This window comes from Apus apus, chromosome 5 (assembly GCF_020740795.1).
Source record: "Apus apus isolate bApuApu2 chromosome 5, bApuApu2.pri.cur, whole genome shotgun sequence".
Taxonomy (NCBI): domain Eukaryota; kingdom Metazoa; phylum Chordata; class Aves; order Apodiformes; family Apodidae; genus Apus; species Apus apus.
Window position 1 is genome coordinate 57106739 of NC_067286.1, and position 17353 is coordinate 57124091.

The 17353-nt window shown below is 41.0% G+C and overlaps 1 protein-coding gene across 4 annotated transcripts in view; it reads right to left on the reverse strand.

The window, feature by feature from the left end:
* AKT1 (AKT serine/threonine kinase 1) overlaps positions 1–17353 on the reverse strand; it is a 73645-nt gene that overhangs the window by 32986 nt on the left and 23306 nt on the right. For all 4 annotated transcript variants that reach the window (XM_051620959.1, XM_051620960.1, XM_051620961.1 and 1 more), the window contains one exon: positions 1972–2100. In XM_051620959.1, the coding sequence (XP_051476919.1) occupies positions 1972–2100 (129 nt within the window). The remainder of the gene's footprint in view (positions 1–1971; positions 2101–17353) is intronic.

Here is a 17353-nt window from a genome sequence, read left to right on the forward strand (position 1 = left end):
TTTTATAGCAGAAGAGGGTAAAGATTTTAATCAGAAACATGGGATTGCTTCCAAAGAACAGACTGACAGCGACAGCCTGTCATCTCATTAAAAAAAAGCACACCAAAATCTAGTTCACTAATTAACAAGAAAAAGCCAGGGCAATCATGTTCTTTTGAAAGGAAAAAAAAGAAAAAAAGAAAAAAAGGATTAATTTTTACAAAACATTTAAGAAAGGTTTCCCCCACCTTTCACTGGCAGAAGGCTTCTGCAGGCTACCTCAGCAGCATGAGGCTGTGTTCTGGCCTGAGCCTGTGAGTTCCCTTACATGAACTCAACAAGTTAAACCAAATAATAAAAGCACCAGGCAAAGCAGGTTCAAAGGGAAAACTTGTGGTGAACACCTCCAAATGATACAAGCATGGAGGGTATCCAGAAGGGAACCGCACATCAGGTGCTGGCAGCAGTGTGTGCCAGTGCCTACCTGAGAAATTAAATCCTGGTGGGGCAACAGCTGCTTCAGTGAGCCCAAAACCACAATAATCACTGTTAGCAAGAAGGCCTCCTTGTAATTACCAAGGCCTTCCCAACCCACTGCTGGTTCACCAGGCAAGAGTCACTGCTAGAAATATCCTTAACTCCAGCACTTTCCCCACAATCCCTCTTATAAAGGCTACACCTTTACTTCATAGGCACGTGTTGAGTCTTTTTCGACAATGCTCCAATACCATGGTAACAAACATGCTTATCTATAAATGCCAAGATTGATGGGCTCAATCTTAATTAATTAATGGCTTTCTGCTGCCTTTCTTTACCTTCTTGATCCATAAGGAGATACCAGTCTAAAGAGTAAAATACCACATCATTACCAAAATGAAAACTCTACGACAATTCTCTTTCTAAAACAAGACAAAAAACCCTGAAGCATTCTTGGCATCCTGTGCAGAGGCAACAGCATGTCCATTATTTATTCCCATAATCAGTCAGAACAGGTATATGTTGCTACCAGCAGAAAAAAAACGGAACATTTGGATTAATCCCTGGTGCTGCCCAGCCTCTTCCAGGCCCAGGGCATTCCAAAATAAATCTGTCTGCTTAAAGGTCAACTACAAAGATGAACACCATATATTTCAAGCTACCCTGTAACAAAGAGGGAAAGCCCCTACCCCTCACTCTGTAGAACTTCACTTCCACTAGTTGTCAGGAACAGGGAACCATCATTGCTAATAACAGATGCCACAATGAACTATTTTTAAGGGGTGGAACTAGACATAGAGAAATAATGAGATAGAAAAGATTAAGAAGAAAATAAAAGTTGGAATTATACTCTGAAAGGTTAAAAACATGAGCAAAAAACCGAAATTCTTTCAGAGTCTTCTATCACATCCTGTGCTGCAGCACCTGAGTGAAGTTGGAAAATTTTGAATAGGACAGAGTGCAGAAGTTACAAGATGCTATGATTTTCCAATCTTTTTGCTGGCGCTAATAGAAAAAATATGGGTTTGTGTTTAAAATTAAGAAAAACTGAGTGTCTTTCATTAAAAGTAGTGCTCACTCCACATTCTCTTACAGTAACAATCAAGCAATTTGGACCTAGGTCAATGCCACCTGAATCCAGATCTGGTAGCAGAACAGAGACAGAAAAGTTTCCACTGCGCCTACCTGCCAAATACCGAGACATGTGCCTGGGTTAATTTTCACTCTAAAGCAACTTGCTGATTAACAAACTTACAAAATATTAATTTTTATTCTATAAATCTGTTTTATTCTATAAACCAAAACAGTAAATAATAGAAAGCTGCAAAAAAAGCACAGCACCAAAACTCCCCATCCCAGTCATGACTGAGAAACATCGTTTCAAATAAACACATTTACTGTTTAGATACATTGGTCTGGGCAGATCTGAACATTACTGATGCAGCTTATCAGCCCTGTGATTACAAGAAGATACCAACTCCCAAACTGGGAGAAAGAGCATGTAAAAACACTTACGAGCTACTGAGAAGTTATTTAGAGGTGATTCCCGCTGGTCGACATCCTGTGGTCGTTCCTTGTAGCCAATGAACGTGCCATCGTTCTTTAAAAGAAAATATCGTGGCCTCCATGTTTTTATGTATTCTCCTGGAATGGGCAAAGAAAGAACATCAGAAAACACCCTGAAACACTGACTCGCCAATAATTTTTTTTTTTAATATTGAAACTATACGTCATCCTAACACAGAAGCAGTTTGAAGAACATTCAGTGCATTCTGATACAAACAGTGGAAAAACACAGGCACTGAGTCAGATATTGCTACCAATGTTAACCATAAAAAGGGGACTTCATAAAAGGTAAACAGCTATGTTTTGTTCTTCTATCTACTCCGATTTCCATTCAAATTCTGCAACATCTGCCTTAAATGCATTTTAAATTTAAAAAAAAATCAGAGCAGATGTCCTATGTATTATTTTTGCTATTGTCATTTTTCATACTGACAAGTGGAGAAATTTTTTTCATTTACATTTTGCAGCGCAAGTATTTTAAACAACAATGGGTAATTTACTAATTAGTCAACTGCTTTATCAAACTAACAGTCACTTTCAGAACATAAAAAGATAATTCTCTGCTTAAGTTACATAACATCACTCCTCTCACAACATCTCAAGCATAAAACACAAGACGATACATCACAATATGAAGGGGAAACACTGGATGATGTATACCCACCACAAAGAAGAAAACAAACATGTCTTCTGAAAGATATTCTACCTCTTTTTGTCAGAGACAACATGCCTTGCTCACAACATGCTACTGCTCATCTGAGTAACCTGCACTGGTAATAGTCACATAACTGTATTACAGCCATGCTCAAAATCCCCAAAAGTAGATTAGAACCTCAGTTATTTACTGGATTTACTAAGTTGGGCTTCAGAGAAGGAAGACAGGGGTTCCACTTGTGGCTCTTCTGGGTGACACTGTCAATGTGTGCCTCAGTTTCCCTCGTTGCTTACTGCCCATGCTATCATTTTCTCAGCCAGTCTCTCCAGAATATCAAATAGCTTTACATGGTGTCAAGCTGGGTCTATAGGTTCTACGAGGTTCTGCAGTAATGTTTCTATTTGGCTGAATCACAAAAGCCTCACTCAAGGTGCTACTCAAATCAGGGTACTAGCCACACTTCCTCATCTCTGCTCAGCCCAACAACTGATTTTAGAAAATTATAAAAAAAAAAAAAAAAAAAGAAGTGGTCACTCCAAAGCACCCACAGCTGGGCAGCAGCTATCCCCTCCTCCCTCCAGCACAGTTTCTCACTTGTCTGTTCAACATCAGGGAGAGCATGAGGGAGCAGACTAGAAGCCAAGCTCGCTTCTGGTCTAGCACAGCAGGAGTGTGCCTGCCCACCCCATGAGACTGCCTCTGCAGCGGCTGGTACCCAGGGCCTATGGCTTCATCTGCTGGCAAGTTCTTCAAAGAACCACCAAGGGCAGTGAGAAGAAAGGCTCTCCAGACTTCTTGGCTCTGGCAACCTTCTGCTGCTCTCCTGATCTCCCAGGCTCCAATAACACCCTCTCTTCCTGCTGCTCAGCTCTCCTGTCAGTTATTCCTCTCCCAGCACCATGCACCCTGCCTGCCCCAGGAACTCCCCTGCAGCTGCTTTGCCTCCTTCCTCTCCCCACAGACCTCCTCTCCTTCTGTGGTGCAGTTTCAACTTGCTTCAGGCACCAGCTGTGTCATTTCTTCTCCGTTCAAACTCATACTTTTCTCTCCTGCATACAGAAGCACATACAAGCCCAAGGCTCACACCACTGCTGCTTTCACCTGTTTAGCCCTCTTTAGACTTCTGATTTTCTAATCTAAAGCAAAAAACTAAAAGTTACCGAACCAGAGGGGAGAACCACACAGAGCTACCTTTCCAACAGTGGCCATGGCTGCAGAAAACCACTTTGCACTGGTGAAACAAGATGCAGGACAAGAAAGATGAGAGAGGAAAAGGAATGAGAACAAACATTCTCAGTTTTTCTTTCAGAGATGTCTATTACAGCTGCAAGTGCTATACTAACCTATAAGAGGCTTACAAAAATGTCATTATTGCTTCAGGAATTTCAGAACTCACCTAAGCTGTCATGACTTAACATTTATAAGCAAGGCAGAAAATGTAAAGGTTTTGTTGTCGTCATCTTTTTAATTCTGACCTTAATTAAAAGCTGTAAACTTTCTGGTATCAGTAGGAGATAATGAACCCTTTCACATTTAAATTATCAGTCCAACTCAGCTCAGATCATTGCAATCATTCCAATCTCATTACTATTACACCACAGACATGACTACAGGGACAAGAAGATCAAGAAGATACTAGGCACAGTCTTGCTGAGAGGTTTGCCAGGTAAGCAGGTCGGGAAGGTGGCTGCCTGGACTATCACAATTTTGGAATGCACTGCTACATACCTCACTTATTGGTATTTTCTTCTCGTGCATAAAGCAGATTCAGGAGACATCAGAACCATCACATACCCTTCATCATACCTGCATTTAGGACTAAATCCAGATTGGATAGGATGAAAAATACCTGAAGAGGGGCAAGACCAAGAGTTTTCATTTCCCTTACTCCCTAATATATGCTACATGTCTTCCCTGGAGTTATTTACAGGGAAGACTTTTTGTAGGTTCTGAAATTATAATCTGGTTCTTTTCAGTGAAGTATCCATAATTTTACACAAAATCATATTGCACTGTCACAAGCGACTTTTCCTCTTAGATTAGATGCTTATGTTTGGCTCTCATACTTTCTTACAGCTTTATCCCACCAATCTGTTTCTCTGTTAGGAACACATCTTCTAACAGGATTAATCACAGTCTTTAAAATAGTGTACTTCATATACATATATAGCATCCTCCCCCACACTTACTCTTCCTTCACTCTTTCTGTGTGAAAAGTCAAGGATTGCATTACTGCCAGGCATTTTGCAAGGAGCACTCTATTTGGACTTTCCTTTATCCATTGCTTTAGCTGGTTCCTTTTCCTGATCCACCCTTTACATTTAAAGTAAGTAATTTTAAACTTCTTTTTCCACATGCCTGGAGCTTAATGAATCCTGTAATAAGGCAAGCATACATATTATTGATTATTGCTCTTGCCAAGGACAGTATGAAGCACACCACAGCATCTGTGGTATAAATTTTATTATATAACACACTGAGGTTATATTACTGCATCTTGCAGCAAAGTGGCAAGATATTGCCTGGTGTGTGACTTCTCAGTCAGATAATCTGTAAGTACAATTTTACACTCCAGCCTGAGCAAACTATTGCTCCTCTACAGAAGTTCTGAAATGCAGTCACTGAGAAAATGTTCAAAGTGCATATTCTTAAGAAAGAAGTTTGTATTTTTGTGATAACCTGAAACACTATAAACTTTTGGGAACCTGTCAGGAGAACCACATTGATCACAACAGCAAATACAAGTATTTCAGACAGAAAAAGAGTTTGTCAATACAGACAAAAAATAATTATGTGGAATCGCTGAGACAAAGCTGACTGAAAAACAAGAACACCTTCTCCTTTCTCTGATATACTCAGTAAGCTGTCATGCCTGAAGAGTGAGTGGAGCTGTTCTGATTTTTGCCCTGTGTTTTTTGTTCCTGTTGTGGTTTTGTTTTTAACAATCATAAGGAATAACTTACTTGAAGTCTCTAATATTAATAGTTATGTAGTCACACTAGAAGAACTGTACCGAGTACAGTAAATGCAAGCATGTGTGGCAAATTCTATCAGACAACATTCAAAAAAATAGTAATAATGATCCACCATGGAAAAGTGAACAATTTACAAAGCAAAACATTTTTTCCTCTGTGATTCATTGCTTGTGTAATGCCCTGGCAGAGCCTTCTTTGTTTTCAGTAACAGAATGCTAACACTGCAGAGACAGGAAAGAAAAGCATGGGTTATAAATCCTACATATAAAATCCTGAAACCAAACAGACTCTGCTGTATCTTGCTAGCTTTTATTATTTAAAAATCTTTATGTACCATTCTGTTTACTCCAAGCAATTTCCAAACTGCAAAGATTCCCAAACTGTATATATCTGGAAATATACACAAAAATTGTAATAGCCCGATTTCCCTTTATTGCCTTGTGTCTGCCCCCACACACTGCACACTAAAATACTTAACGCACACTTAGAATGTAAATCCATCTCATGCCAGAAAAGCTTTTTCACAGTAACACATACTGCAAAGCATGCTTATGCCTGAATATTTCAGAAAAAGTTAAAACACAAAACTCTTCTGGTTCATGAAAAGTTAAATCTACTGAGGATTTACAACAATGCAGGGTTAGGTTATTTTCCTCTCCTCCCCACAACAGTATCTCACCGAATCTGGAGCTGTCTACCACTGATAGAGTGTCTAACATCAGAAACAGCTGCCACTCCCTGGGAAGCTCATGGGGTAAGTGGAGAATAATGAGCAGCAAGCACCAGCAGAACAAAAGAAAATCCATCTTTATTTACCAACTGCTGCATGCTTGTTGCTGCATCAAGCTCATTCAAAGCCAACACCACACCCTTTAATTCAGAACAGACTATATTTAAGAAGCCTCTGCTTCTTCTTTTTTTTTTTTTTTTAATCAACTCATACATACCAATGGTTAGAAAAAAAAATCATTAGGTTAACCAAGGCGGCACCAATGATACCCTTAATATTTACAAAAGCACTGGACCAACTATTAACTTTCTTGTGCCCCAAAGTAACCAGAACAAGCCCAGGAGAACTGAATTACTCTACGGCCTCACTTACATAAAACACATTCAAGGGGTTACCAGAAATCTGTGGATAAATAATGCATTAAACTTTCTGCTCTGAGCACCAGAAGTAGCACCATTAATTACAATTAAGGTTAATGTTCAAAATATTAAAGAGCTTTTGAGTTCTGCAAGCCTTTGCTGAGTTCCCACACACTCCAAAGATGCACGACATTCCTTGATTGTCCAGCCCTGAACTGTCTGAAGGAAGCACCGAAGTTATGCCAATCACTGTGCTAAATGTGCCACCGGTGAAAGGCAGAATGACTCCTTTCTGAGACTTCCATGGCCGTGAGAAGTGGTCTGCATCCTGTCAGCCTCATCAGGTTTTGGCCAAACAGATGACAGCTTCCTTAAAGACATGAAGTTTTCAGGAGCTGCTGTCTCATGTGTACTGAAGAGTGGGATGGAGATTTACAGTTAAATTCTGCTGTTTTAGTAAATAGAGTATGTGTCCATTCACTTCAAAACCAGCTGAAATCAAAATGGATTTGGAAAAAGCAAGCAGGGCTTGAAAACACGCCTTTGCATTTCTAAGGCACTCGGAAGTAAGCCTTTCCCAAACTCAGCGAGCTAATTCTGGATCTTAACAACTTGACACCAAACAATTAAACAAGTCTAGGGTGACCTGAATGAAAACTCTTGCAGTTCAAGTATGTGTTGTTTTATTTAAAAAAAAAAAACCAAAAACCTGCACAGGCACCTACTAGGCTGGTGCAGCACTCTTCCTATCCCTCAATGAACTCTCAAACCAAGGTATTTAAACATAGTGCCAGGTTTTCAGTAGCTCGGAGAAAGGAAAAAATAAAGAAAGAAAAAAAAAAAAAGAGGTTATGCTAATGTCTTTCCCAACATGCTGGCGGAGAGAGGAGGACCTCTGGTTTGTCTGCCTATTCAGAGGCGCAGCGAAGGGGGCCAGTTCTTTGATGGTGGGGTTTTTTTGGTCCCTCTCTGGATGCCTCCTAGGCCGCCGCCTCCAGCGTACAGCTGCGGAGCCGTCGCCTGTGCCCTGAATCTCAATGAGGCGGCTGGGCCTGGAGCCGGGTCTGCTCCGCAGCAGGGAGGTCAGCCCGCTGCCCGCCTGCGCCAGGCCAAGGCTCCCCCAGCTCCCAGCCTGGCTTCCCTGCACTTTTCACCACCCTAACGCAGGGTCCCCACGGTCACAACGGGCTAATATGGGGCACGGCAAATCAGCACTTATTCTCCCTTGGGCAGCTGGACGGGCACATGGTGCACCGGCAGCCCGCGTGGCCATGACTGACGTGACTGCCAACAGGTTAAGAAAAAATGCCTCCTCCTCGGCTCTGGCTTTTCTAAACCTACTGCTGTTTCTCACGCTCACACAAAGCTGCAATACAGGGCACCTGCTTCATTATCATATCTTGGGGGAATTTGGGGAAGGAGGGGAGGAAGAGGAGAGCTGTGGAGGTGGGGCGAAGGGGCATGGCAGAGCAGTCTGGCCTTCGAGCCACAAAGGCAGCCTCATGAGGACTACTCCTGGTCACCTGGCACCCCACATCTGTAAATTAACTTCAGAAACCAACAAGCTACCTTGGATTGGCGCTTCCCACAATGCTCGACAGGCGCACTGGGTAGAAAAATCTGCATATTGGAGCTACCTCTGTCTTCAGTTACACAGGAGTGCAGACGGGAAACAACAAAAGCAGGGAATGGGTGTTCTGATTCATAGGGCTCATCATGGGAGAGTTTTAAAGTCAGATTACGCAGAAAGAAAAACAGATTCTCACCCAGTACTTTCTCCATGGAAAGGATGGACAACTACCACATTCTTCAATCCCATCTCTCTTAAAGGGTTTGAGACCACCAGCCAACACCACCACCACAGAAGATGACACCTCTGTATTTTTTGATCACTGTATTTCAACTGTATGGTTATGTAAAACTGAAACACAGAGGTTTATCTTTTCCTTTTTTGCTGAATTTCAGTTTAGAAGGTCAAAAATGTTGCCATATTGCTTACAGCAATCAATTTAAGCAATACCAGATATTCCCAAAGGAGCAAAAGAGAATTAATCAGCATGTAAAAAAACTCCTTACTCCTACCTTTGGCACAGCTTAGTCAGGCTAGTCCTAACCTACAGCTGTCTCCAGTGGGAGAAGATGTAAATGAAGTTTCATTAAAAACAGCAGTTTTAAGGATAGCTACATAAATTACAGGAAAGTGTAAAGCAATTTCTTAAGCTACACTGAAAACAATGTCAGAGTGAACTACATGTCCACTACCTCATGGTGGGAGCAAAAGGACTTAAAACTACCACAAGGTGTCTAACACAACTGAAGAAAACTTTTCTGTAATATGCTCGCAAGGAGCTACAGTATTTTAACAAAATAAACCATTCCTGTAACAGCAAGTGCTGTTAAGTATTCCTCTGCTTCTGACAAGTGTCTAACTCTCAGGAGTCAGATTCGATGAACTGAATTAAGCATTCTTGGAACAATTATTTCTCCCAAAGTAATTTTTACCTTGATGCCATGATGGAACATATTTCAAGCAGCTAACAAGGCACTGAAGCAAATAAGCCCCTGCAACTTTTAACATACCTTTCCTTAGAGGAGGGAGGTACCTACAACTATTCCTCGAGCTCAATTTCAACTCAATACAATCAGTATTTCTGCAAATCAGGCTCTTAAATACACTGGAAGTATTTATATATATATATATAAATATATATATATATAAAAATAAATATATATAAAAATATATATATTATTATATATATTATATATATTATTATATATATAATATATATAAATATATAAAAAAATATATATTTAAAATATATATAAAAATATATATAAATATATTAAAAAAATATATATATATTAAAAAAAATATATATATAAAGGGTGTGACTTAATCCCCCAAAGATTTTATGATCTCTACTAAAAATACAAAGGGGGAAAAAAAAACAACAAACCCCCAAACACACCACACCCTGGTGTATTTGAACAAGGAAGGGTTTTTTCAGACATCATCTAAAAGCTGATTTAACAATTTTATCTCTTAGCATATGCATCCTGATCCATGACTCTTATGCTTATCTGAGCACATGCCTTATCTGAATACAACACAGCAAGATTTCTTCTTCAGTAAATCCTGTCCAGAGACTGACAGTGTAAGAGAGGACAAAGCAAAGGAATGTACACAAACCAAAACTCTTCCAGAGATTAAACAAAGTCAGACCAAAAGCACAGTTTTAGCTTGTCATCCTAGGGCTGCCTAAACATAGAGGATGTTCAGAAAAAGCATTATTAACTGAATAAAAATTGATTTTAGGTCACTTCCACCACTCTGCCCCGTTAAAAAAAATTAGGAAAGATTACGATGCGTTTATTTGCTTTGTGCACATTAAACCTGCAAACCACTCATCACAGGCTCCCTATAAAAACCCCAAAGTTGGTAAAGCTGAGGGGTCAGCTCGTAACTTGGGGATGGATGCACATGGGAAAGTGAGAGCAGGGGAGGGAAAGAGGAGGATGCAGCCACACACAAAACATCCGTGGCGAGGACTCCTGAGTCCCTGGCTCGTTCTTCTAGGCTCCCAATACTAGATCATTGTGTCATTCACAAAGCGAATCAAAACCTTGGGGAATTGTAAAGAAATGGTGAAAAAAAGGCTAAGGGACATTAGGGGAGATTTATGGAAAAGGCAGCTTTTCTTAAACACATGATACGGACCAACTTCAGAGGCAGTTTGAAACATTAAAAAAAAAGTTCTATTTGTAGAAGTCAAGCTGCAGAGCATGGACTTTAATAAATAAGCAATTTATGGAGGGTAAGAAATTAACACATTGTATTGTTATCCTTTAGCTTCTGGGTTTGAGTTCTAATTTTCAACCTAAATACACAGAGTTGTTTTAAGCCACTTACAATAAAAGCTCTACCAGTAATTGTGAGACCATGCCGTGCATCAGGAAGTTTCTTAAAAGTGCCAAGGAAAAAAACAACAAACAACGCAGAATTTTAAACACGTTTATACAAACAGGTACTGGGTAAGTATTTCACAGGAAGATGCATAAAAGCCAAGGTAATCAAATATTTAAATGGCAAAAATAAGAAGCAACATAGAAAAAGCAGGTGTGCTATTTATATGGCTGGAGATAATTTGGATTCCCCTTCTTTGTTTCATCACTACCAAGTCTGCAAAAACTTGTAAAAGCACGTGGAGACCATACTAGTTCTAATAAAAAGTTTCATTTATCTTAAGCCATTTAATGGCCATCAATGGAAAAATTGCAAGCACTTCCCAGAAAGCAAGTTCTAATATTTGTTATCATGGCAACCTCCTGGTTACGCCTCCAAATTTAGTATTCCACAGATAACTTCTACTGAGTCACTACCCTAAACTCAGCAATGAAAAGTCTCTTCCAGATAACAGGAGTGCCCGCCTCAGTTCAGAGGAATTTTCAAAGTAACTTAGCTGCATACTGAGAATTTATTAAAGCAACTTCACCCACTGGGTAACTTGAGAGCAAAGAGGCACCATAGCTCTGGTGCTAAGCTCAGCTGTGTAACACAGGCATAAGAAACTCTGCCAAGGATTTCTGTGCCATGGACTCAGGCATGTCATCACTGTAAAGCAGAGCACAACCCACACTGCTGCCTCAACAGGGTCACAGGCTCAGCTAGACATACTTCTGTCCCCTTAGACACTATTAACATTCATTTATTTTTACAATACACAGTAAAAATAGTCTCAATATAATCGAACAGCAGAATTCCTGCTGAATTTCAGTGGTGCCACAATTTAGCCTTGTAATATTGAAACACATGCATGTACTACTGAAAGCACATACATATAATTGTGACTATTAATTTTTGAATGCCAGTGAAATCTATTAAAGTAAGCTTAGCATACCTCTCCCTGACAGCTCCAGACTCCAGGAGAGATGTGTTCCACTTAGTCACACAAAAGTCCTTTTCTTAGTCAAGGAGGAATGAAGTGAAGACCCACCTGAATAAAGACCTACCCACCTTGACATTGGCATAATGAATTCATTTTCATGTTGCAACAGCATCTTAGTACATTAAAGACATTTTTCATTTAAAAAAAACAACCAACAAAACACCAAAAATGAAAGGTATACACCACAAAGAAGCAGATGGACACAGGAAGACGGGAGCTTGAATTACACTCCCCAGCCTGCAGTGCCCTGTACTGTTGTTTTGGAAAGACATGGCAAAAAAATCCAGTCTCCCCTTTTAAAACTGCTCCTCTTCCCAGGGAAAAAAACAAACATCACTCCCTACCCCCAGCCAGTCCTAAACTCACACCAGTTTGTGGGCATCAATCCTGGCACTCTCCCTCCTCGATTTTCAGAAGCCAGGGGCTGCTGCATCAGCCCCACCTTTCCTCCACACATGACTTTCCAAGCACAGCACACCGTGACACTGTTCCTTGCCATGTGCATCCCCTGATACATGCAACACCTGAACTCTAAAAGCCCCATCCCAGCACTGAGCACAGTCCACTCTCTGTAGTTCATCTTCCCACTCTTCCTAGCATATCCCCAAAGAACAGAAGCAAAACAAACACCAAAACACATCCCTTATGTGGCAAGGTTATAGCTATCCTTCAGCTTTGTAGAACTTCCAATAAGTACAGCAACCATCCACAAGATTTAAATTTCCATATTTTTAAGCATGAGAACATCAGAAAACCATAGGAAAGCTTTAAACTCATATGAGACCTTTTTTTACTTTGTTTACAAAATATTTTTTTTAAAAAGGAGATAAAAAAACCTACAGGTCACCTGGGGTAATGTTCCTGAAGAAGGTAATCTGGGGCCACATTCATGCCTCAGGGACTTCTGCAAAGGAAGGTACATGCACACATACAGAAAACTCTGCATGCAAACCCTTCTTTGTCATTTGATGCTTACAGCATCTGGTTACAGCATTTTCTTCCACTGGTCCCTGATTTGATGCTGTCAGCTCAGGCAGCAGCTGCTAAGGGGTCCTCTGCCACCCCAGGGTCAATCCAAGCAAGGCCACCCTGAAAACCCTGCTGCTGCTGCTGCCAGTGGGAGGGGTGCAGGAGGGGGAAGGGAGAGGGCAGAGGAACCTTATGGATGTGGAAGAGCAAGGTAGACATGAGCCAAGATTTAGCTACCACAACTCTGGCCAGAGTCTGCTGCATCAGAAAGGATGCTAACAAGGGGACAAGACAGGATGTACCCAACACTGGGTCTCTGTTAGGCAAGGGGGAAGATGCTGGTCTCCTGAGAGCACAGGCAGGGCAGGGAAAGGTGACAGGTTCACCCCAAGCCACACCAGCTGTGCCTGTGGCCATCACCAGTACTAGGTCCTGGTCTCATCCCAGCTGTGATGAGGACACCTGGAAGCTCAGGCTGTGCCCAGCGCATAGGAAGAGCACATTGCTCCCCATTCAAGACCTTGTTCTTGAAACATGGCTAAATCTGGCCAAAATCATTTAAAATAGCAAAGCTACATCCTTTAAATACAAACATACATACTTTAAACCATAGTAATGCAGATCCTGGTCTGGAGTGGAGAACATCACTGCAATGACCTTGCTCTTTCACATGCAAGCACAGGAAGAGGCTATGCTCACAGTGAATTCTTCCAAATCCAGGCTGGCCACAAAGCCTCAGCCCACCCTCTGGTCTGGGGAAACGATAAAGTTTCGATCACTGCCCAATTCATGCTGTGTTGCACTTATTTCCCACTCCCCTCCAACACTGTGAGAAAACCATTTTAACATCAGGATTACGGTTTCAGAATCAAGGTAAGAGACAAAGTTTCCTAAAAGCAGTCACTGCTCACTTGCAGTGGCTAATCTGCAGTTTTTGTTCATCTACAGCACACTAAATGAACCTCTGTAGTGGGCAGATCTTCTTGCAAATTATGGTTTTCTAAACAAAGCCACGCTTGGGTACAGAAATTGGAAGGTACAGGTAACATCCTCACCTTTCATAAAATAAAAACGAAACAAAAAACAAAGAACCCCCACAAAAATTACTTTCCTAATACTATATTTGATGATAAAACTGCAATTTAACTACAAAATCAACTAAGCACAAGTCCTCTACTGGGTCACCACCAGTTGTTTGAAAATGTGCTTTTCTACATATTTTTGTCCCCTCAACCAGGGAATACAAATTTCCTAGTTTAATCATCATCCCTTTACCAAAAAGAAATGGGTGCCTTTCTAAGCAATGAAGACATTTAATTATTTAATCACAGGGGCAATACAAGATTAAAATGGATTAGAGAAATTAATCCAAACCAAATGTCTCTGTTGCAATAAAGTTTCCCAATGAACCTTATATCAAAAGGTATAAAATCTGATTGAAATCGCTGTTGCTTTGCAAAACTACTGCCTTCCCCTGCCTGTTCTTATTAAAAATGCAGTCCAAATTGCTATTTCCATAAAGAAATATGTCTGATATTGACAGGAGTTCCATGAAAAATTCTTGATGGCCTGCAGGGATTCTTGTACTTAACCCAAAGGTAAAATCTACAGTAATTTATCATACAAATATCAGCTGCTCTGTGGATCAGAGCTCCCGTTCCATGGTGTAGCTGCAATTTCTACAAAAGGGAGGGGCAAAGGGGGCTGTAATTAAATACCTTCATTTGCAGTCCTCAATTCTTTGTACCTAATCCATGACAGCACACAGGTCAGAGAGAAAGGTAGTTACAGCATTCTATACACTTTGTATTTCATCAGGTATGCTTCCTTGTTTTAATCTTTAAAAAGGAAATTTTAAACAGTAAGCTACAAAAAGGCTGATGATAAAACAGCAAAGACAAAGGGGGAAGAAATAAAAATAACAATAAAAAAGGTTTTTGGCATTACAAACATTGATGCCTTTTAAAAATAAGAGATCCAGCAGTATTTCCCCCTTTTTTGTACTGAAGTTTAATAAACAGTTTCTCCAAGTTACCGATTTTTGAGAAAATTGCTGGATAAACACTTGTGTTAACCCAGTTACATGGCTCAGTGCCAAATGTAATGCCAAACTTCCCAGTTGCAAAACGAGCTGTTTTTACACACCAAAGTAACCACACAGCAGGCCTGCCGAGCCTGAAGACAGCTGACAGAGATGACTGTTGCTGTCCCCCCATTGCACCGACATCCATCCAAATACCAACATCTGCTGTGCTACAATTTACTTTTTACACAACATTTAGCAAAACAGTGCCTCTGACTGCAACATCATTAAGGAAGTAACAACAAATAAATCGCAAAGTCCCATCAGACAATTGTAAAATTAAAGCGTAGTTTGTCTTGCATACACTGAGCTTTAGTTCAGATGTATTTGACTTCAGAAATAATAAGCATTAGAATCTGTTTTCTTTTATTAAACACACAAGAAAAAATTCTGTAAAGCGTGACAAGTGTAATCCATCATTACAGTGAAAATTAACAGTTTTGAGGATATTGACTTGACTCAATAGGCAGAGAAGCAGATGCCTGCGAGGCAGCCTGGCCTGCCCAGTACAATCGCAACAACCCAGACTACTAACAGGATTACACTGTGCCTGGAAGCATAAGAAGAGCAGTCTCAATTCTGGGCCTGCTCCTTTCCAAATACTCAGAGAGCATATTTGCGCTTGTGAAGTAAGAAATTAATGTTACTAAAAAACAAAACACCCTTTAAAAGCAGAATGGAGCAAGGGGGCCAAGCCATCGGATGCCACCCCACAGAAGAGAGGTGGCAAGGCAGGCACATAGCAGGTCCTGTTATAAAGTCAGAGCCTGGGGCTTCAAGCTGGGTTTTAGGCTTCTAAGTGAAAGCCAAGTTTCATTGGCAGTTCCACTGTACTGTCCAAGCCACTTCATGTCTCAGAAGTCCCTACATAGGGGAAGCCATGCAAAGTACAGCCTGTGTGTAGATCCTCTCCTAAGCCAAGATTTAGAGGACAGGCTCCTCTGTGCTAGCATGTTTGCACAACAGGAGTCAAGGTCCATTGGAAACTTATCTGAAGAGCTGCTCCTGCGCAAACTTCAGGTTCAACCTCTGAGTTCAGAACTGAAACACTGTTTGTTTGTACATTTATCCCCTGGCACGGTTGGCTTTTTGTCAGACAGATGTATGCCACATGCGAGTCATTTCCCAACCTCTTGCTCCACCTCCCTCCACGCACTCTGCACACACTCTGACCCCTCCACAAATGTTGTAAGAGAGGAGGAAGTGTTTCTAACAGTTCGCATACTCTTCACAACAATTTTATTGCACGGTATAAATGTTTTCTCCTGCCCCTCAACCCTTCTTGTAAGGAAACAAAGCAAAACAAAACAAAAAATCCACCACTTCCCAAACAACTGAATGCCCTAAACCCAGCGGCAGGAAAGGAAAGGGGAGGGAAGGGGTGGAGAGGAAAGGACAGAGAGGATGGATTACACTGAAGTTATTTTTGTTCTGTTCAAGTGGATAGGCAGAGACAACTAAATATAGAATTTATCAAAGCAGGTGAACAAGGAAGATGACATGAGCCACATGTTTCAAGGAGCAAGCAATAAATGAAGTACACTCCTACCTCCTGGCCCAAAAAGCTCTTGAAAACACACTTCAATTTGCATGAGCAAGAATTCATTGAACAAGTACTCAACTCACCGCAGTCTCCTCTTTGGACATGTGACAATATAAAAGCTCAGCACATAGGTTTCCTGTCTCTTACCTGCTTGTACTATATATAAACAAGTACTACGAAGTCCACACTAAAACAGAAAGCAGTTTGCACTCTTCTGTGTTATCTTTGGACAGAAATCCTTTCAAAGAAAAGATGTTTGCATGTACAGCTGGGTGATAAAGGACCACTTGAAATCGAAGGGTTGTTAAGGCATGTTATGCTGTCAGTGACAACACAAAAGATGTGGCTTCTATGAAATGTAACCAGTTATGTCAAGGACAATTGCTTCTGGTCAGGCTGAAGTCTACGGCATGCTCAGAGTAATTGCTACAGTAGTTTGAATTGCACAAGTGAAAATCCATTCATACTGATTTTTAACTCCTTCCAGGGTCTGAGAGAGCCTGTGAAATACATGGGGCAACTGCTGCCAGAAGCTCATACTCCACTCAGTCACTGCAAGCAGCCCACACCAGCAAACACACGAGTAGGAAGTCTTACCCAGGCTTTTGGGCTCTCAGAGCCTGCAGCCAAGGATGCAAACAATAGCATTTAGCAAGGATGTTAAGTGCTTTGCTGGTATGTACACAGTAGTTGAGCAAGGAAACATTCAGGGAAAAGACACGGCACCAGTGACTTCAGTGGAAACCACACTCACATCAGTGCTGTAACCTACTGCTGGGCTTAAAGAACAGAAAGCTTCTATGCGGAACATTTCCCTTCTTCCATCTGTGCCCCCAGTTACCACAGTATCCAAGAGCCCCACAGCCTGAGCTGCATTTGTCCTCACAACATCCCTGTGAAGTAGGGAAGTGCTGTTATCACCATTTTACAGATAGGGAACTGGGGTACGGAGAGATAAAAATAACTTTATTCGAGATGATCATACAGGAGGAAGTTTGTGGCAGAGCAGGGGAGGACTGGCTTCGATTCTCAGTTCCAGGATGATACTCTAATGCACCAGCCACCTCTTCA